Source organism: Puma concolor, chromosome C1 (genome assembly GCF_028749965.1).
Source record: "Puma concolor isolate L17-30 chromosome C1, mPumCon1.1.hap2, whole genome shotgun sequence".
In the NCBI taxonomy this organism is placed as follows: domain Eukaryota; kingdom Metazoa; phylum Chordata; class Mammalia; order Carnivora; family Felidae; genus Puma; species Puma concolor.
The window spans coordinates 471,737-491,785 of record NC_141674.1 but is presented as its reverse complement, the minus strand read 5'-3'; the positions used below and the strand labels follow the sequence as shown (position 1 = coordinate 491,785).

General features: G+C 57.4%; 2 protein-coding genes across 9 annotated transcripts; both read left to right on the top strand.

The window, feature by feature from the left end:
• Positions 1 to 649: 649 nt before the first annotated feature.
• Positions 650 to 9,847, top strand: CCNL2 (cyclin L2). 6 transcript variants are annotated; one of them, XM_086715384.1, is made up of 11 exons: positions 655 to 994; positions 1,340 to 1,414; positions 1,679 to 1,788; positions 2,593 to 2,713; positions 3,699 to 3,763; positions 6,236 to 6,335; positions 6,538 to 6,642; positions 6,727 to 6,868; positions 8,391 to 8,499; positions 8,573 to 8,665; positions 8,829 to 9,847. In XM_086715384.1, the coding sequence occupies exons 1-11, from the start codon at positions 695 to 697 to the stop codon at positions 9,181 to 9,183; spliced, it is 1,575 nt and encodes a 524-aa protein (XP_086571510.1). In that variant the 5' UTR covers positions 655 to 694; the 3' UTR covers positions 9,184 to 9,847. The 6 variants fall into 6 exon arrangements, 5 of the variants coding, with proteins under 5 accessions (XP_086571513.1, XP_086571510.1, XP_025790766.1 ...); XM_025934981.2 differs by having other exon boundaries at positions 656 to 994; positions 8,388 to 8,499; XM_086715385.1 differs by lacking the exons at positions 655 to 994; positions 1,340 to 1,414; positions 1,679 to 1,788; positions 2,593 to 2,713; positions 3,699 to 3,763 and adding exons at positions 3,770 to 4,478; positions 5,577 to 5,827 and having other exon boundaries at positions 8,388 to 8,499.
• A 1,610-nt stretch (positions 9,848 to 11,457) lies between these two features.
• On the top strand, positions 11,458 to 13,128 carry AURKAIP1 (aurora kinase A interacting protein 1). 3 transcript variants are annotated; one of them, XM_025935005.2, is made up of 4 exons: positions 11,458 to 11,600; positions 12,003 to 12,092; positions 12,418 to 12,863; positions 12,962 to 13,128. In XM_025935005.2, exons 2-4 carry the CDS (start codon positions 12,041 to 12,043, stop codon positions 13,061 to 13,063), a joined length of 600 nt encoding a protein of 199 aa, XP_025790790.1. In that variant the 5' UTR covers positions 11,458 to 11,600; positions 12,003 to 12,040; the 3' UTR covers positions 13,064 to 13,128. The 3 variants fall into 3 exon arrangements, with proteins under 3 accessions (XP_025790790.1, XP_086571532.1, XP_086571531.1); XM_086715406.1 differs by having other exon boundaries at positions 11,503 to 11,521; XM_086715405.1 differs by lacking the exon at positions 11,458 to 11,600 and adding an exon at positions 11,607 to 11,761.
• The last annotated feature ends 6,921 nt before the right edge of the window (positions 13,129 to 20,049 follow it).

Below are 20,049 nucleotides of genomic sequence, written 5' to 3'. Positions count from 1 at the left end.
GTGGCAACATCTGCACCCCAAGGATAACGACCACGCCAGCTGTCACGTATCAACTCCGGCAAACCGCACCCCATGGCTGCGGGCGCGGGCTGGAGACAACTCACCAGCACGCGCACCAATCTCTTCATCCCGTCGACCGGCCACCGGAGGCCTCCGCGGGCCCTGCTCCCACGCCCCGGGCAGCCCGGCTCTCGGGACGCAATCCCGGCGGAAAGAAAGCCGCCACGCCCCCGCACGCGCCCTCACGCAAAGGTGCCGCGCCCCGCCGGTCCGGCGCGGGGTCGGCCTACCGCGCGCAGAATCTCTCAGGGTAGGCCGGGCCCCGCCCCCCCTAAGAAGCCCTGGGGCTGCAGCGGGAGCTCCACGAGCTGCCAAGGCTTTGTGCCGAAGGTTCGGACTCGCCGGGCAGGGCACCGCCAGTACTGCTTCCGGGTCGGGCCGCAGACCCTGGTCTCACCCGGGCGCCGCGGGGTCCCCTGGGTAACGAGCCCGCCCCCGCCCTCGCGGGGTTCCGGCGTCGACGTCTGTCGCGACGCTGACGGGTAGATTGCCCAGCCAATCGCGGCAAGGCGGCGCCGGGCCTCCCGCCGAACGAACCAATGGCACGCGGAGGGGGCGGGGCAGTCGTGGCTGTGGATCGTCGCGAGGAGCCGCCCTGCCGGGAAGGAGCCCGAAGGGGAGTCAGCGGCACAAAATGGCGGCGGCGGCGGCGGCGGCGACGGTCGCGGCTGGGACTCCGGGGCCGGCTGCCACCGCGGCAGCGGTCTGCGCCCCGGGGTCGGGGAACGCAGCCCCCGGGTCGCAGGGGATGTTGATCGGGGACCGGCTGTACTCCGGGGTGCTCATCACCTTGGAGAACTGCCTCCTGCCTGACGACAAGCTCCGCTTCACGCCGTCCATGTCGAGTGGCCTCGACACCGACACAGAGACCGACCTCCGCGTGGTGGGCTGCGAGCTCATCCAGGCGGCCGGCATCCTGCTCCGCTTGCCGCAGGTGAGGGCGCGGCCGCGAGCCTCAGGCCGAGGTAACCGCCGCGCCGGCTCCGGGGGAGGCCGTCGGGCCCTTTGTTGGCGGCGGAGCCGGGCCTGGCGCCGACCCCCGACCCCTCCTCGTCCCCGCAGGGGCCCCGGGCTCCGCGCCGATCCCGGCCCCGCGTCTCAGCGCTGCCGTCCGTCAGGGGCGATGAGGGAGGCGAGGCAGCGGGGCGCGAAGAGCCTGTGCGGACTGGGGACACGGCTTAGTGCCTGCTCCTGTGTCCGTCGCCCGAAACCAGGGGACTGCGCTGCGAAAGCCTTGGGTCGTGGCTTTAGAAGTGAGGGGAACTCTTCTCTATTCCAGGTGGCTATGGCTACAGGGCAGGTGTTGTTCCAGCGATTTTTTTATACCAAGTCCTTTGTGAAGCATTCCATGGAGGTAAGCGCGCTCCCCCGTGTCTTTCCCGCGGAAATCCACCGAGGGAAAACCTGGGCTGCTGTTGGCGGGTTGCTCAGAGGAGCGAGAACCTGCCTTCTGGCCGGGGTGCTGTACGTGAGGGGTTGGGGAGCCCCCGGGACTCGAGTGGCCTCTTGGAAGCGGCCCTTGCGGGGGTGCCCCCGCTCGCTGCTCTGCCGCGCTGTTGAGGCGGCGGAGGGTCTCGGTGGAAGGAACCCACCTGTGTGTGCGATGCTCACCTTCCAGCACGTGTCGATGGCTTGTGTTCACCTGGCCTCCAAGATAGAAGAGGCTCCCAGACGGATACGGGACGTCATCAATGTGTTTCATCGCCTTCGGCACCTGAGAGAGAAAAAGTAAGCGTTGGTCTGCTCCTGTTCACCGTTAGGCTGCGCGAAGGTGTCTGGGTGTGGGGTGCTAAGCTGCGCCCGGGACAGGGCCTGCGGCCCAGGAAGTCCGCACCGGGTGCTGTTCCGGAGCGAAGGAGCCGCGGCAAGAAGGGCAGGGCGCTGTGGCTACGGTTGCGAGACCCTGGCCTCCGGTGTGCCCACGCCAGTCTCTCAAACGCTCTGGAGCCGTGTTCTCCGTCTCCGCACTGCTGACCTCACGGGCCGGATGGTGCTTTGTCGCGAGGACCGTCCTGTGGGTGGCAGGGTGTTTAGCAGCATCCCCGACCTCTCTCTCAGTCGTGACGGCCAAACCGGGTCTCCTGACCTGGCCCCGGGATAGCAGAATTGCCCCCCGGTTGAGCACCACCGCCCGGACGACCCAGACTGTGCTCCTCAGGCTGACGCAAGTCCTTTGGAAAGCGCAGCCGCTGGCTGTTTAAACGGTCTACGTCTGTGGTTGTCGGTTTTCCATTTCGTCTACAACGCACGACACTTGGGTCCTGAGCCGGGTGACGTGCTTGCGTGATGAGGTCTCGAAATCTTCCGCTCAGTGCTCGTTGTTCGTCTTGGGCTGGTCGTGTAAGGAAAAGAGTACGTTCAGCGCCGGGGTTTGTGGAGGACCCTCTGCTTGTGTTAAAGGAGACGAAGCGAGCTTCCTAGGCCACGTGTATGGTGTGGCGTGTGTAGTAGACTGTCACCGGTTGGCGGTCATCGGGGTTCGAGGGACTGTTGTCTTTGACCCTTACGTGGACATGTGCTTTGTCTGTGTAGGAAGCCTGTGCCTCTGCTGTTGGACCAAGATTACGTTAACTTAAAGAATCAGATCATAAAGGCAGAAAGACGAGTTCTCAAAGAGCTGGGTTTCTGTGTCCACGTGAAGCACCCTCACAAGGTGGGTATGTGGCCCTGCTGCCACGTGAGCCCACCTGAGCCACTGCTCCGTTCTCACCAAGGTCGAAAACTCTGAAGAGGACTAAATGTATCCCTGATGTGGTTTTCCAGTTTCTATCTCAAACGTCAGAACGGTTACTTGTTAGTCTTCTCATACCGTTAATTTTAGTGGTCCGTGTTTGAGAGTTCTGGAAATGGCGTTAAGTTTGAGTTTTCACAGAGAGCGATGAACTTGTAAAAATGGAATCTGTCCGTTTATGTTTTTCTTTCCCGACAACTAATTTTCTGAAGTTGCTTTAGTGATAGCCTTATTTCCTCTTTTGGGGGCATTGGAAGGATTCTGAACCCTCTGTTTGGAAATGAGCTAAAGCAACGCTGTGGCGCATGTCCGCCGAGGAGCGTGGCTGCCATACGGCACCAGGGGAACTTTTATGTGACACGCACACAAATTTCTTAAAAAACAAAAAAAAACAAAAAAAAAACTGCAATTTGCATCTTTGCTTTTATTCCCTTTTTTTTTTTGGTGCATGTTTTCGTATCTTCTCTCTCTTGCTTGTTTGACTTTCTGGCATTCATTCAAATTCTTGATAAGTTACCGTAGTTTTTAGAACTTTTTTTTCACACCGTGTCTTGTGTAAGTTGGTGACTAGGGTGCAGAGATGTTTAGGACAAGCTGATCTCACTGGTGGAAACTATGTCGAAGATGAGAATGAGAATCAGCCTTGTGATGGCCATGAAAAATGAGGCCGCCTCTGCTGTGGGAGCAGCCTGGTCCTCACGTGCTTTTGTGCTGCCTGGGTTCGACAGCAGGTAGTGGGGCCTGTCAGCAAAAACTCCCCTCCAGCCAAACTGTGCACCGGGCATTTGACCAGGAGCCACCCCTGGGATCTAGCATGAGGCTCATGTTTGCTGCATGGACGCTCTCAAGATCTGGATTCTGGCTTCTCAGCGTTCTTGGTAATAACTGCCTGACCTGTATCTTCCAGATAATCGTTATGTACCTTCAGGTGTTAGAGTGTGAGCGTAACCAGCACCTGGTCCAGACCTCATGGTGAGTTTACTTTCCTTGTTTTATGAGACCAGCAAGGGCAGTGCAGGAATATGTTGATTTGAGGCACTTGGGCAGTGGGTAGTCGGTCCCATGACTTCATTGTGGGCTGGAGTTGTCTGAGTGCCCAGTGTTCCTGCTGTGTAAATTCCAGTCAGCCTCCCCAATATATCAGGCACTGGTGTAACGGTAAGGTGGCCCATACCCTCCCCCGACCCTCTGGGACAGCACTTACTGGGCTTCCCTTTGGGGGCGGTTGACTTGGCACACCACGATCTTTCCCACGTCGGTGCCAACGTCGATGTAGTGGTCCTGTATCTCCTGTGAAATTGCTTCCAACTGCCTCTCGTTAGAGAGGATCTTACGGGGAGAGAGAGGGTTAGGATAAAGTTTTTCGGGGGACCGGTTTTAACGATGCATATGTGCTAGAAATGAAGCCCAGGGTAACAGTCAGTGCTGGGTGCTTTGTGAATTTTTTCCACCGAGTTAAGTCTGTAAGGGTCATATTTTTGCTGCCTGAATTGTCTGGTGCTATGGCATCTCTAATAGAGAACCCATTTTGACTTTTCTTTTCTGTACTCTTTCAATCAAAGGGTAGCCTCTGAGGGTAAGTGACTAAGACTTCTCCTCTACTGTCCAAGCGCTTTGGTGCAGGGACAGCGGCCGTCCTCAGCCAGTCCAGTGCAGGCTCTCCGCCGAAGGCCGGCTCTAGACGGTGGTATGCTCTCGATAGTATAGTGCTGGCCGACTGCTGCTGTGGTTCTCTGCCGGTTGTGCTTCTTGTAATCCTCTGTCGTGCTTTGGTAATTGTATCGATTAGAGTTAACTGTCTTGACTTGAATTTTGTCCCTTTAAAACTGCTGTTCTTGTGCAATAAAGATGCAGTACCTTTCTCTTACAAATTGTTTCTAAGGAAAGCCGTAAGAATTGGCTGATGGGAATTCAGACTTCAGAGTGGGATTATGTCATTATTCCTGGAAGTCCTAAAGTTGCTCTTTTCAGCAGCTGAGTATTGACACGTTTTAGTAAAAGGTGTGCATCTTTACATTATTTCATGGACACTTTTTATATTGTAACTTAGATGTACAATAAGTTAAAATACACGTTTCAGGGACTTCATTTGTTTTGTTTTTAGGATTTAAAAGTTAGTAGATTAATGTTCTCACTGTTTGAGTACTGAACATTTATTAGAACCAAAAAAGTTACTGATGGTTATGTTGATGAAGTGTTTGAACTGTTCAGTTGAATTGCTCTGAGACCTACGGCCTTGGTGCCATCACATGGGTTTTTCCTCCATTACCTCTTGGTGCCTGGAGCAAGGGCTTCCAGAGCCAGGGGCCACTAGCTGGCGTTTGTTGACTGTATCACTGAGAAATCGGGAGCGGGTCTGTGTGTCCCCTTCGCCAGGGTTTAGGGCAGAGATATTGGGGGGTGGGGGGGTGGGGGTATCAGTCAAATCCGGCAGCCTGACTTGGCTCCCCTGTGGGTGTGGCCTGATCTTAAGGCTCGCCGTAGTGGGATACGTTAGGAGCAGTAAATGTATGATCTAGTTGACTGTCTTCTCTTGGAATTCATCTGTTGTTTTTGCAGTATTGATGAAATTAATATGAGATCTGATTTTGGTCTATTTTAGAGAAACAGATCTAAAAGAAAATGTTGAAATGTAGCCAATTTTAAAACCCTTAAGCTTATTAAAAATGCAAATGTTTTGTATTTTTACTTCTTCTAAAGTACAGTGTTTTTTAAATGTATTGATTATGATGAAACTTGTAGTGTTTTGTTGCTTTTGTCTGATTTTATGAATGTTCATTTTAAGACTCCTTATTGAAATGGGACAATTTGGAAACGGTTCTTTGATAAGCCTGAGAAGAGGACTTCCCTTTGGGCATTGAGTCTTCCTCTGCATGATGTTCCCATGCACCCAAGGGTGTTTTCCCTTTCCAAGTGGACTCCGTCACGGAACGAGAAGGGCCAGACCCTGAGCGCCTCTTCAAGGAAAAGGGACACGAGAGGACGGCTTGTCTCCGAAGAGCCCTCGCAGGCTGCCTGCTCAGCCCATTCATTTGAGTTTGCATGTTTCTCTGCACTACGGATTTTGAGCATTTAGATTCCTTTCATCAAGTACATTTCAACCACTACGGTAGACCTTTTTTCTCTGAGGCATTGTGCTTTGCACGAGAGCAGCCAGAAGTTGAGGGAAAAGTAAAGTTAAAGTCGGTTCTCTTTCATAGCAACACGTGTTGTCTGACATTCAGCCAGCTTTTTAGATTTTTTTCCAGTAATTTCCCTGTTTTCCTATCCTGTACTCAACAAAACCCAGCTAGAATGTCTCTCCAGGAATCCTGAGCCTCACAGGACTGTGTAGCTCTAAGCCTAGGAGTAGACTGCGTAGAGTAGTGATCTTGTGTAGACGGCGCACACGGGTATCCTGGGGGTGCCCGGGGCGTTGCAGTTCCTCCTGCCTTTGGTTTTCAGGAATTACATGAACGACAGCCTTCGCACAGACGTCTTCGTGAGGTTCCAGCCTGAGAGCATCGCCTGCGCCTGCATTTATCTTGCTGCCCGGACACTGGAGGTCAGTGTTGTGCCACCACAGGGGATCCCCGTGTGATTCTTTCTCCAGTCTCCAGTAAACTTCTATGTAGCGTCCTTCAGATTATGCTCATCAGTGCCAGTAGAAAGCATGTCTCGGTGACCGGCAGGCTTGTATTTTCTTGCCCTAAGAATCTGATTGGCCATGAAGAAAAGTATTGACAGTGATGCTATTTGGTTTACAGATCCCTTTGCCCAATCGTCCCCATTGGTTTCTTTTGTTTGGAGCAACTGAAGAAGAAATTCAAGAAATCTGCTTAAAAATCCTGCAGCTTTATACCCGGAAAAAGGTTCTATATTTTTCCATGTAACATACGCATTTGTGTTTGACTAGAGGTATCTGGTTCTGAGTAAATGGAGTTTGACTCTCATAGGTTGATCTGACACACCTTGAAAGCGAAGTGGAGAAGAGAAGGCACGCCATCGAAGAGGCCAAGGCACAGGCCAAGGGCTTGCTGCCTGCTGGCACCCAGGTCCTGGACAGCACTTCAGGGTTCTCACCTGCCCCCAAGCTGGGTGAGTGTTGGGGTGTGTGGCCCTCCTTTCCTCCAGATTTCTTAGAACTGTGTCTGCTGCTGGCCTGAGCAGTCTGTAGGCACCAGGGTCCCCAGCAGATGTTTGGTGATCTTTGAAATGAGAGGGGTGCTCCTAAAGGAGTTTTCGTTGCTTGTATGTCTTCTTTTTAAGATTTAATTTGTTTTATTAAAAGTAATTTTTTAATGTTTACTTTTTATTTTTAGTATTTATTTAAATGTTTATTATTTTTTGAGAGTGAGAGTGAGTGTGAGCAGGGAAGGGGCAGAGAGAGAGGGAGACATAACATCCAAAGCAGGCTCCAGACTCCGAGCTGTCAGCACAGAGCCTGATGTGGGGCTCAAACTCATGACCTGAGCCGAAGCTGGACGCTCAACCGACTGAGCCACTCAGGCACCCCTAATTGATTTTTAAATGTTTATTGATAGATTTTGAGAGTTCGTGTGTGTGAGCTGGGGAGAGGCAGAGAGAGAGAATCCCAAGCAGACTGGGCTGTCAGCGCAGAGTCCGATGTGGGGCTCAAACTCACAAACTGTGAGATCATAATCTGAGCCAAAATCAAGAGTGAGATGCTTAACCAGCTGAGGCATCCGGGTGCCCCTAAGATTTTATTTTGAAGTAATCTCTCCACCTGACGTGGAACTTGAAATTGAAACCCCGAGATCAAGAGCTGCACGTTCCACCAACTAAGCCAGCCAGGCGCCTTCCTTCCTTACGTTTTTATTAGCAAGAGACGTGGGCAGGCTCTCCAAAATGCATTTGTTTATGCAGCCCACCTAGTTAGCTACTCTCTTGATGAAAACAGCATAGATCTGGAGCAGCAGATTCTGTTGTCGGGGCCTAGAGTTAAGCATGCTGCACATCCCTAGTCCCTGAGGGAAGTCAATTGAGACAGGTGGCCTTTCTGTATCTTTCAGGTGCGTGTTTAGGTTCTGAGTCCCAGGCCGGGAATGGGGAGTCTCCACCAGTCCCACAGAAGTGGTGTTGTCTTGCTCTGCTAGTGTGCTTCTTGTTAGAACGGTTTTCTGATAAGAAACTTTGTTTTTAAGTTTATTTTTTGAGAGAGGGGCACAGAGACACACAAGCGTGGGGGAGGGGCAGTGAGACAGGGGGACGGAGGACCCGAAGCAGGCTCCAGGCTCCAGGCTCCAGGCTCCGAGCTGTCAGTACAGAGGCTGACGTGGGGCTCGAACCCATGACGTGTGAGATCATGACCTGAGCCAGTCGGACTCTTAATTGACTGAGGCACCCAGGTGCCCCTTAAATTTTTTTTTAATGTTTATTTTTGAGAGAGAGAAAGAGTGTGAGTGGGGGAGGGGCAGAGAGAGAGGGAGACACAGAATCCGAAGCAGGATCCAGGCTCCAAGCTGACGTCACAGAGTCCGACGCTGGGCTGGAACTCCTGAAGCACGAGATCATAACCTGAGCCGAGGTCTGACGCTTAACCGATCGAGCTCCCCAGGTGCCCCTCTCTGATAAGAAACTTCTTGATTCTTTCTAGCAGAATCCCCCAAAGAAGGTAAAGGAAACAAGCCTTCCCCCCTGTCTGTGAAGAACGCCAAGAGGAAGATGGAGGGCATGAAGAAAGCCAAGGCTGACAGCCCGGTGAACGGGTGAGTACCCAGCAAGCTGTTGGGGTCGGCCGGAAGGACTTCAGGTCTGTAACTGCTCTCCCTGTGTCCTCAGCTTGCCAAAGGGGCGAGGGAGCCGAAGCCGGAGCGGGAGTCGTGAGCAGAGCTACTCGAGGTCCCCGTCACGATCTGCTTCTCCTAAGAGGAGGTATGTGCTGCGCAGGGCCCATCCAGGACCTGCACCTGGCAAGGGTGGTGTTTTCCCCAGGGTGGCTAGAGGGGGTGTGGCTGCCCCTCGGGAAAGTCACTCCTGACCCTGAGGTGGTTGGGGCAAGTGGTCATCTGCTTGGTGGTGGTGTCCTTCCTAACAGGAAAAGTGACAGTGGCTCCACGTCTGGCGGGTCCAAGTCGCAGAGCCGCTCACGGAGCAGGAGTGACTCCCCACCGAGACAGGCGCACAGAGGTGCTCCCTACAAAGGCTCCAAGGTAAGGAGCTATCGGAAGTCTAAGGACTGCAAGTACCCCGCCCAGAAGCCACACAAGTCCCGGAGCCGGAGCTCCTCTCGCTCTCGAAGCCGCTCACGGGAGCGGCCAGATAATTCTGGGAAATACAAGAAGAAAAGTCATTACTATAGAGATCAGCGAAGGGAGCGTTCTCGGTCTTACGAGCGAACAGGCCATCGCTACGAGCGGGATCACCCTGGGCACAGCAGGCATCGGAGGTGAGGCGTGGGGCTCCCAGAGCGCTGCCCTTTGACCCTTGGTGTGCACACCCCGGTGTGACTGGCCCTGTGGTGAGACTCTTTTTGGAAGCGGCTGTTGACTCTGGATCTTGTGATGAGTTTGGAGATGGAATCCAGAGGCCGGCGAGGTGCCCTTTAGGCCGGCCTGGGCACGGCGCACAGCTGTGCCGGCACAGGGCCCACCTCAGCAGCAGCCCCGTGGCCGCTGGATGTGGACGTCCTGGTGGTGTGGCTTGGTGCTAACGACAGGCTGTGTCTTTCCTCCCGTACCGATACTGAATTACGTTAAACCAAGAAAATGACTATTAGAATCTTTGCCTATATTAGGTTGTACTTATGTACATATTTTGCAGCGTTTCACAATGAGAAAATGGCCTTAATAGCCCCTTATTCTCTATCCACCTTGTAAATAAACATGTGTTTAATACAAGTTAAAGCTATATATGAAAACTCAGAACTTGAATTCCGTCAGCTTAAAACTTGTGTAGAGAATTCGGATTTTTAAAATGTGAAGGTATTTAGATCTGTGTTGAAAGTCGTATATTTTTATCTGTGCGATGCTGAGTGCAGGCCACCAGCTCCTAAATAGAGAAGTTTCCTATATATGCATTTTACGTGGTTAAATAAACAATTCTCTCTACTCAGGACATTTGGACGCTGAAGAACGTGTAGTTTGTCATTCTGCTTGCTTGTCCCCGTGCACGGCCTGCGGCACCGTCCTCGTGGTGTGTCTGTGCTGCCGGCTCTGATCCCATTCCGGTGTTGCATTTCGTGTTGAGCTCCTGTGCAGCTGGTCTTCCCTGGAAGGCTGGTCATGAACCTGAGCCATCTCTGCTCTGACAAAGGCTGCTTCCTTGGGGGCCAAAAAGGGAAGGTTGGAAAAGAACAAAATGCTTCTGGAGTCCTCTTGCTCTGGAAGGTCAGCTTGTGTGCGTCAGGCTGGTGGCAACCAGGCAGGCACTTGGAGCATCAGACCTGGGGGGTGTCCCGCAGAACAGGGGTTTGGTGAGCAGGGAAGGTCTTGGGGTTGTTTCCCAGTCTTGTCTGAGCTGTAAGGATGGGGAGGGCTGTTGGGGGCTTGTCCTAGTCCCAGCATCTTCCCAAACCAGGACCTCCAGGTGGGTGTGAGGCAACTGGACATGTCCATCCTAGTGTCACTGGCCCTGGAGAAAGGTGCCCGCAAGTCAGGCAAGTCCAGGAGCTGTGGAGGTGGCAGGGTCAGCACCTAGGGTCCCGGAGGCTCGCCCTGATGACCAAATCGTGAATGCCTGAGGAGGCTGTGCAGCTGGAGTGAGGCACACTGCGGGTGCGTGGGGTATGTCAATAGACCTTCCTACTTGGGAACCCGCGTGACACCTCTGGCCGCCGCTGTCACGGAACTGGGCCTGTTTCTGCCATCCGCTGGCCTCTCCTCCACTCAGTGCTTCGCCAGGTTGGGGCAGGGGGATGACCCGGCCTGGCCGCTTCCTGCAGAGACCCGCTGGGAGCTCCTTCTGCAGGGGCAAACTTCGGAGCAGATCCAGGGACTCCGAGGGCCACCCCCCCTCCCCGTGCCCCTCTCCCCCTGAAGGTTCACTATGGGGATCCTGTCCATCCTTGCCAACCTCAGTGAGAACAACGGAACCCCGGCAGCCCCCTACCCCGAGGCGCGGCGGAACCCAATCCACGGAGGCCGCTTTCGGTTTTCGGCAAGAACTAAAGTTTCTAACTTTTTTTCCCACGGCACAGGAGGGGAGTCGGCTTTCAAAAAGGAAAAAATACGTATCCCCCCTAAGCAAAAGGCGTCGTGCTCTCCCGCGTTAAGAGGCACGGCCGCCTTCACTGATCCAGTTTCGTGGGCAGAGGAGGCTGCTGGGACCGCAGCCCCGCCGGAGTCCTGGCGGACCGGGCGCCCCGGCTCTGCCCCAGAACCCGGCACGGCGCCCTCTCCCCCTGCGAGACCACTCCCCAGGCCACGGAGGAGGGGCCGGGGCCCTTCGCTTACAACCCCAGTGGGTCACTTCCGTCGTCCAGAGAACTCTTTCCGCCGCCGGGCCAACGCCACTTCCGCCCGCCCTCGATGCCGGGCCGCCGGCTCATCCGGAAGTAAAGCGGCAGTAAATCCGGAACTAAAACGAGGTCGGGCCAGGCCGGCGCACAGGGCATCCCTTGGGATTGTGGGAAATGTGGTTTTTCGCCAACGTAAGAGAGGGGCGGAGCCTGCGGGCTGTGGGCGGGGCAGGCCGCTCCTCTGGCCGGAAACCTCTGCCTTCCGGGCCCGGCCGGACCTGGGCCGACGCGGAGCGGGACGCCGTGACGCCGCCAGGGGGCGCTGGGAGTGGGTACGGTCTGGCGGCTGCATGCGGAGCTGGGGGCCGGTTTAGGGACGGACCGGAAGTGCCCAAACTCGGCGGCAGAGTGGTCAGTTTCAGTCCACCCGGGTTAGGTGTGGGGAGGCTCGGCTCGAGCCCTCGGCTGCGGGGGGGTCGCGGTCGGGTGAGGCTGGGGCCGGACGGGGACCGCCGCCTCGGGGCCTGGGACGCGCGGCTTCCGTGCCTCCGAGCATCGACTCCGCCCCCTTGGTGGGTCCCTGGGGTGAAGCGGAGGCTCGGGGAGAGTCGGTGACTGCCCAGAGTCGCGCAGCTGCGGAGCGGGGTTTGTGCCCCAGGCTGGCTGTTTGAGGGAGTGAGCCCTGTTTGAAGTGGCATCCTCATCGTGGGAGAGGGTGATGAGGGTGCCGGGAGTCCTGGTCTGACCGGGGCCGCTGCCGGCGCCTCCCGGCCACTCCCGCGTGACCTCCACGCTCACCTACCTATATTCCAGCCACCCTGAGCACCTGGGGCCGCTACCACCCACAGACCATGTTCCTGGTGCGCCTGACTTCTCAGCTGCTTAGGGCTGTTCCTCGGGCAGGTAAGCGGCCCCGTGGGGGCAGGGCAGATGGGCAGGATACACACCTGGATTAGGAATGTGAGGCTAGGTAGTCCCAACTGCCCCACCTGCAGAGCCTCACCAGCTTGAGGCCGGGGCCTGGCCACACAGACTCCCTTGTAAACATCCAAGTAACAAAAAAGGGGAAGTCTGGGCCTGAGCACAGCCAGCAGGAGCTCCACTGGGCATACTAGGCCATCCTAGTCTGTGATGACAGTTCTGCTGCCCAATCGGTGAGGCGGGATTGGCCGTGCTCAGGTCTAGTGTGGCTGCTTGAGTGGTAACTGTGCCATCTTGTTTCCTGCAGGTTGCGGTCGGCCCTGGCCCGTCTCAGGGGTGCTAGGCAGGTGTGCATGTCGGCCCTGCTACAGCACACAGCCAACAGGCCCAAGCGGAGTTGCCTCCATCCCTGGCAGGGGGCTCCAGCTGGAGCTTGAGGAGATGCTGGTCCCCAGAAAGATGTCCGTCAGCCCCCTGGAGAGCTGGCTGACCGCCCACTACCTCCTACCCAGACTAGCTGCTGGAGGCCCAGCGACCGTGGCTCCAGCCCGACTCTATGAGTGTCCGCCTAGCCAAGTGGGGGAACGGGCTGAGCAGGGGGATGTGGGGGCCTGGGACGCACCCCGGATGCAGTGCAAAAACGTGCTGAAGATCCGCCGGCGGAAGATGAATCACCACAAGTACCGCAAACTGGTCAAAAGGACCCGGTTCCTGCGGCGGAAGGTCCGGGAAGGGCGCCTGAAACGGAAGCAGGTGAGTGTGGGCCTCTCAGCCTAGGGCCCGGCAAGGAGGCTGAGAATGCGTGACTGTGCCACAAACCAGTCAGTGGTCCCTCCCCTGTGCCTTTGCAGATCAAGTTCGAGAGAGACCTGAGGCGCATCTGGCTGAAGGCAGGCTTGAAGGAAGCCCCTGCAGGCTGGCAGACCCCCAAGATCTACCTGAAGGGCAAATGACTCTAGTGCTCCTCCCCCCACCCGTTACCGCTGATGACCCATTGTAATAAACGTTCAGAGAACGCGGCTGTCCCCGACTGCCCTGGACCCTCTTCTGCCTAGTGCGACCTGTCTTAGGTTCGATGCTGGTGCCAGCCTCTGGTTTTCCGGGAGGCACAAGGGCCCCAGGGTGCAGACTGGTGGCTCCTTCCCGGCGAGGGCCCTTCCTGGTGCCAAGCCTGCAGGAATGACAGCCTCCCCTGCCTAGGAACGGTTGCTGCCAGAACAGCCGTGAGCAGAGGCCCAGCCCCGCCCTTAAGGCTGTTTCAGTGGGGGAGGCCGACTCTTACTGGACACACCACACCGACGGCAAGAGTACCAAGGGACAATGCTGGGGGGCGGGGAGTGTCCAGACGGAGTGGGGTGTGGTTGGGTTGCAAGGCGGGGCAGGGAGGGCCTCACTGGGAAGACTGGGGGAGGGGGCCAGGCCGCGTCCCCAGAGATGGAGCTTGGTCCCCTGCAGGTCCCACAGGCCTGGGCCTCAAGTGGCTCTCCGAGCTGTCCTGCTCAGCTAGGGCTGGGGACCCCTCGTCTCCTTTGGGCTCCGTGGCTCTGCACCTCACGGGACCCTGAGCGGGGGCTGATGAAGAAAGGATGGTTGGAGGCGGGTGCTCTGGCAGGCCGAGGGTTGGGGCTCACTGAGGACAGGGTGCTGTTAGCGTGAGCCGGTGGCCCCCAGTGGTTGCAGGTTCCTCCTGGGTGCGGAGGGTCATATGATCTCCGACAGCGGGTGGGGGGGACCCGGAGCAGCCTGTGGGCCCCTGCGTCCAGGCTTGGCGAGGGCTGGGCTGCAGGCAGGGGGGCCCGGCCGGAGTGCCACGGATGCGGGTGAGGCTGGTTCTCAGCATCTGCCCCGCTCCCTGGTGGCTGGTGTCCTCCCCCCATCCCCACCACCCCGTGGAGGGCGACGCCACTTCTCACCGGGGCTGTAGGGACTCCTCGCCTTGTTCCAGAAACGTGTCTGGGGCCGGGCTTGAGTTCTCAGCAAATTGCGCACCCCTCGGGGAGGGCTTGAGCGTGGGTTACCCGGCAGTTTCTCTGGGATGGAACAGACCGCATTGTGTTTCTCACCCCACGTTGTCTCAGCGAGCCAGGTGGGCCCCTGCCCTGTGCGTGCCGGCCAGCCAGCCAGGTAACAGCTGGGCCTGTCCGGGTCTCTGTCCGTCAGGGGAGACGGCTCGCGGAACTGCTGTGTATCGTGAGTGATGAGAAGGGTGAAGCTGGCCGTGATCTGGAGGGGACCTTACACAATTGAGGGTACAGGCCTGCTTCCGCATTCGGGCTCCTGGCAGCCCCCAGGGGTCGGGGCTGAGACCAGGGCAGCCAGAGCACCCTCCCGGCCCAGTCACCCGAGAGGGCCCAGGGGGGCCCTGAGAGGCTCCCAGCCAGGATCACAGGCATCCTTCCTGGGTCTCGGTTTCCCCATGTTGGGGGTGTGGGGGGCGGTCAGAGGTGCCAGGACGCAGCGGTGGAGCCTTCTGGGGTGGAGGGGACCATGCCCTGTTAGTGCCAAGTCTGGGCTCCAATCCGCCCAGTCTCCCAGCAGGGCCTCTGCTTGCCAGTGGTGCCCTTGGCCCGTGCCCATGGCTGCCAAGCAGCTGCTGTGCTCACGGATCTTGGGCCACCCAGTCGCGGTAGCTGCCCTGCGGTTTACCCCGCTCCTCCCCGGCCGGTGAGAGCGGCACCGGGATACTAAGTTGATCTGCCATCTGGAGACAAAGCCCCTGTCAGGAGCTTGGCTGGGCAGTGGTTCCGGGAGGTGTGACTGGCTGGCCCGTGCAGGAAGCCACAGACCCAGGCTCCTGGAGGCCGGCAGCTGGCAGAGCACCATAGGGCCCCGGCTCCCGGGGCACCTGCTCCTACCTCTTCCACCTGCGGTGGGTGCCAGCTGGGGGGCTCCCCTGGAGGTAGGGCACCTGGCCACACCTGCTTGTCCCATGCGTGGGGTACTGACAGCAGGGGGCAGGGGCCGGAAAGCTGTTAAGTGAGCGCATGGGGCAGCCCCTGCTGGAGAGTAAAACATCAGTGGGACTGTGGTTGAGACCTCCGCTCCAGGTGTCACTCGTGCCTTTGGGTTCCCTCGTGAGCCCCGCCCCCAGCCCCTGCTCCCTTCTCTCCCTGCCACCGCCTGGGCTGCACATGTGCACAACCCCTCCTGCCCGTGGCTCGGACCTCTTTGGGCCCGACCGCGGCCTCAGGAGGCAATTTTGGTGATTTTATTTTTATCTTTGCAGTTCCTCCCAGACTATAAGAGACTCTGCCCCTTCCCTCTTCCCCGTGGGGCCTCCACCCTGCCCCCAGCCCGCGGGATGTGCAACTCCTCCCTGCTGGCCCCGGGCACCTCCACCCTGCAGAAGGGCAGAGGGAGATGGGCGTGGCAGAATACCCGCCCCGTCCCTCACTCCAGCCTCTCCCAGCACTGCCTAGGGCTTGGGTTCTGGCCAGAGGCGGCCCCAGCCAGGGCCAGAGCTACTGGCGGTGTTCTTAGGCCCTCGCCGGGGCCCTGCCTCTTGGGCCCAATGTGGAGGCATCTCTGAACTCATCCCTTGTGCCTTGTCCCTCTGCTGCTCCATGTCTGGGGCACGGCCGGTGTCTTCTTGCCTGGGTGTTCCTGCCTACACGGTGGGCCAAGGAAGGAGCCTGAGGCAGGCTCAGGCCCCGGGGGAGGATGCTGAGGCTGGATGCTGGGTCCCGGGAGCGCTGGTTGTGGCCCGTTCACGGCAGATGCACAGGAGACAGTGTGCGTATGTGCAGGGGCCCTGAGCTGGGAATGGCTGTACTCCCCGCTGTCCACGAGGAGTATGCAGACTGGTGAGGGTGACAGGCTGAGAGCGAGGCCTGTTCCCTGGCCTGGCTCTGGTCAGCTGAGCTTGCTAGGAAGGTCTCTGGAACCCAGGTGGACAGGGGTGGGAGGGAACATTCCTCTGGGGGGCCGAGTTTTGGGAAAAGCTCGTAAAGGGTTCTGGAGCTATGGCCCCTGGGATGGGGCCAAGGAGTCCAGACCTGGGTGTGGAGTTGGCCTCAGGTGGGGGCCAGAGGGTGACAACTCCCACCACCCGGCTTGGCGCCCAGAGGCCAGCCCGTGCCCCCATCAAATTCTGTCCACTGCTGGCCTCAGCCTCACAGGGCCATTTGAATGAGGAAACTGCCCCAGGGCATTGGGTCACGCAAGGGCTAAATGCTAGAGCCGGGCCTAGAGTCCAGGGAGGCTGGGACTTGGCCACTTCCGGGGGTGGAGTCCGAGCAGCATCCTGAGGCTTGGGTTTCTCGGAGGGTGAGGGGGGCCTCTATGCCTGCGTGTGTTGAGGACCACTCCCGGATGTGCAGGGGAAGGAAGCCCTGAACACGACTCCCAGATGAGCCACGGGCAGGGGAGTGGCTCTGGGAGCGTGGGGGGCAGCCACAGGGCTGTCAGGGCTCCCTGAGGCCGAGGCTGAGGGGAGGGGAGGCCTCAGGCTGGGTGCAACCTCTAGAACGTGGCCAAGACCGGGGTCGAGCGGGGTCACCAGGTGGCATTCATAATGCCTGCATCTTGTGGAGGGTGCGTCGGCCCGGCAGATTCGGGAACACAGGGGTCAGCTACAGCTGGACACGGGTGAGTGCCCTGGGACCCGGCACTCCGCGCCCCACATCCTTGCCCCCCAGGCTGGCCTCACCCTGCCGCAGATGACGTGCGGTGCAGGACAAGCAGAGCCCAGCAGCCCAAGGTCTGCTGCGGGTGGAAGGGGGTCCCCGAGGCCAGCAAGACCGTCTCATGGACGGGGGCCTCCTGTCCACCACCTGTGCCAGCTGAGGGGGGTCAGGTAATCACTGGGTCCTCTGCGCCCAGACCAGGGGGCCCGGGTCGGACGGGCTCTGGGCCCCTCCCCTCCTCCAAGAGGAGCCCATTCACGTTGACCGGTCTTGTTGGTTTTATTATTTTGTATTTACAGTTGAATTTTATTCTTTAGCTTTTCAGCTGAAAGGGGTCTATTCAAAGCCCCCTCCCCAGTCAAGCTTACAAACAAAACTGACGGTTGTCTGCACTTGGCCCTAACTGGGTTTCTCCAGGTCGCGATGCTCTGCGTTCTCAGAAAACAGACCCCAACTGCAAAACATTTTTGTTTTAATTTTATTTGAGAGAGAGAGCTGGTGAGAGGGGCAGAGGCGGGGGGGCGGGGGAGAGAATCTTAAGCAGGCTCCACGCTTGGCATGGAGCCCAGTGTGGGGCTCAGTCCCCACGACCCTGGGATCATGACCTGAGTCGAAATCAAGAGTCAGATGATCAACCAACTGAGCCACCCAGGCGCCCCTGCAAAACATATTTTTCTCCTGCTGGGCCACAGCCCACATCTTGGACACAGCCCAGGACAGAGCCCCTGGAAGACATAGCACAGGACATAGACCCTGGAGAAGGACACCACCCAGGACACAGCCCCTGGAGAAGGACACCGCCCAGGACACAGCCCCCGGAGAAGGACACCGCCCAGGACAGCCCCTGGAAGACATAGCACAGGACATAGACCCTGGAGAAGGACACAGCCCAGGACATAGACCCTGGAGAAGGACACCGCCCAGGACACAGCCCCCGGAGAAGGACACCGCCCAGGACAGAGCCCCTGGAGAAGGACACCGCCCAGGACACAGCCCCTGGAGAAAACTGCCATCTCTTGCTGTCCTCTGGACCGGAGTCGGCCCCCTCCACACACACCCCAAGGGCGCAGCCAGGCAACCTTCTCACACCCTTAAAACCCCTTAAAAGACCCAGCCCTACAGAAGCTCGGAGCCAACATTTCGCTTGACGTCCGGCCCCTCTCCTCCCTTGAAGAATTAACTCTGTCCCGCTGGCTGCTCCGCCCTGTGTCACGGCCACCCCAACACCCACAGCCCAGTAAGATTGTAGCTGCAGGTGAAGCTGTTGTACCAAGCTGAGGACAAAGCGGCGCCCACTGCCTCACCCGCCCTGAGGCCATCACGGAAGGGCACCCACGGCCCTGCATTCCTGCGCCTCCTGGTGCGGCTGCGACCCAGCCTCCCAGCACTCCCGCGGCCCCTCGACTCGGCAAGATCACGTGTCCTTTCTCGTGCCGCTATTTCTTGTCCGGTTTTGTTTTTGCGTGTTTTTCTATTTACCTAAAGTCTCAGTTTGGCCCAAAGCCCTCAAGGAATTGTTCACATGGAGCCACCCCCTGGCGCCTCCGTCTGGGACCCCTTCGGGGACGCCACGTTCCCCTCTTTCCAGGTTTCCTCCCTTCTCCCGGACCACGTCCTTCTGAGGGTGCGTGGGAGATAGATCATACAGTAGGGATCATGTTTTTTTAAAAATTAGTAGGGGGCGCCTGGGTGACTTAGTCGGTTGAGTGTCTGACTTTGGCTCAAGTCACGATCTCACGGTTCGTGGGTTTGGGCCCCACGAATGGCTTTGTGCTGACAGTGTGGAGTCTGCTTTGAATTCTTTCTCCTTCGCTCTCTGCCCCTCCCCCGATTGTGCTCCCTCCCTCCTTCTCTCTCTCTCTCTAACAAAACATTAAGAAAGGTAAAAATACATAAAAACGAGTGGTAAGAATTGGCACGTGAGTGGATTCCCTGCACCACAGGTGTTGTGCTGGTTCTTGACGGGAGTGACTTCCTTTCACAGCAGACCCGTGATGCGCCTGTTTTCCGAGGACCCAGGTACAGGGGTCAACTTGCCTACAGGTGGTGAAGAAGCATCCATGACCCGGCTGCCAGTCTGCCTGACTCTAAAATTTAATTTTAAAATATTTTTACGGAGGTTATGCTCGTATGTGCCTGAGTAGTTCAATAGTTCAACGGTGCTTATGGAAACTACCACACCATCTGCCCGGAGGCCACTGTAGCCCCTTAGATGATTCTTTTGGTATTTTTTGTCATAACTTCAAATTGGTGGCTTTTAGATTTTTTTTTTTTTTTTTTTTTTTTGAGAGAGAGAGAGTGAAGGAGGGGCAGAGAGAGCGGGGACAGAGAATCCCAAGCAGGCTCCCCGTTATCAGCGCAGAGCCTGATGCAGGGCTCAAACTCACAAACCCGCGAGGTCATGACCTGAGCTGAAATCAGGAGTCGGATGCTTAGCCGACTGAGCCACCCAGGCCCCCCCAAATAATTTTCATTATAAGTATGTCCGGGGGGTGCCTGGGTGGCTCAGTTGGTTTAAGTGGCCAACTTCGGCTCGGGTCATGATCTCAAGGTCTGAGAGTTCGAGCCCTGAGTTGGGCTCTGTGCTGACAGCTTGGAGCCTGGAACCTGCTTCGGATTCTGTGTGTGTCTCTCTCTTTGCCCCTCCCCTGCTCTCTCTCTCTCTCTTTCTCAAAATAAATAAAACTTGTTATTGATTTAAGGTCATGTAAACGTACATATGTATGTTTATATCCTATGAAAATAAGTGCTCTCTATCATTAAACATGTCTTGTAAACGCCAGTGCTCTGAATTATTTGCACTTCATTATGCCACGTATCTCTCGCGTCCCGTGGTATATTATCTTTGACGATGTCACAACAGTGTCCCCTTCCCTGCACACATGATGCTGGGCATCGTGACTCTGCTGCTCGTTCTACTGGAAGTGGCGTCTGCCTCCCTCCGCGTGACCTGCTCTGGCCCCAGCGTGGAAGCTGCCGAGCTTGGGCCTTGGGGACCCGGCAGCTTCCGTCAGTGGAAGGAGGCCTGGGCTAGGTTGCTGAGAACCAGGTGAGCGGAGAGAAGGGGCCCCATGGACAGAGGGCCACGTAGAGAGAGACGGGGCCCCGTGGAGAGAAGATCCAGCCGATGCCCCCTCTGAGGCCCCAGGTGCCAGAATGAAGCCGTCTGGACCCTCCAGCCCCGGTCGCACCATCCCACCCAGCGCCACGTGGGGCAGACAAGCTGTCCTGCCGGAGTTCCTGACCCGCAGAATCGTGAGCAGAAGATCACGGACACAGGCCAGATCCCTCCCGCACCACGCCGTGTGGTGAGG

Bases quoted from the DNA above. Each gene is read 5' to 3' on its own strand.
- CCNL2 (XM_025934981.2), top strand. From the start codon at position 695: ATGGCGGCGGCGGCGGCGGCGGCGACGGTCGCGGCTGGGACTCCGGGG. The intron at 3,764-6,235 runs GTGAGTTTACTT...TTTGGTTTTCAG, and splicing joins CACCTGGTCCAGACCTCATG to GAATTACATGAACGACAGCC. The intron at 8,666-8,828 runs GTATGTGCTGCG...CCTTCCTAACAG, and splicing joins TCTGCTTCTCCTAAGAGGAG to GAAAAGTGACAGTGGCTCCA.
- AURKAIP1 (XM_025935005.2), top strand. From the start codon at position 12,041: ATGTTCCTGGTGCGCCTGACTTCTCAGCTGCTTAGGGCTGTTCCTCGG. The intron at 12,093-12,417 runs GTAAGCGGCCCC...TGTTTCCTGCAG, and splicing joins TAGGGCTGTTCCTCGGGCAG to GTTGCGGTCGGCCCTGGCCC. The intron at 12,864-12,961 runs GTGAGTGTGGGC...GTGCCTTTGCAG, and splicing joins GGCGCCTGAAACGGAAGCAG to ATCAAGTTCGAGAGAGACCT.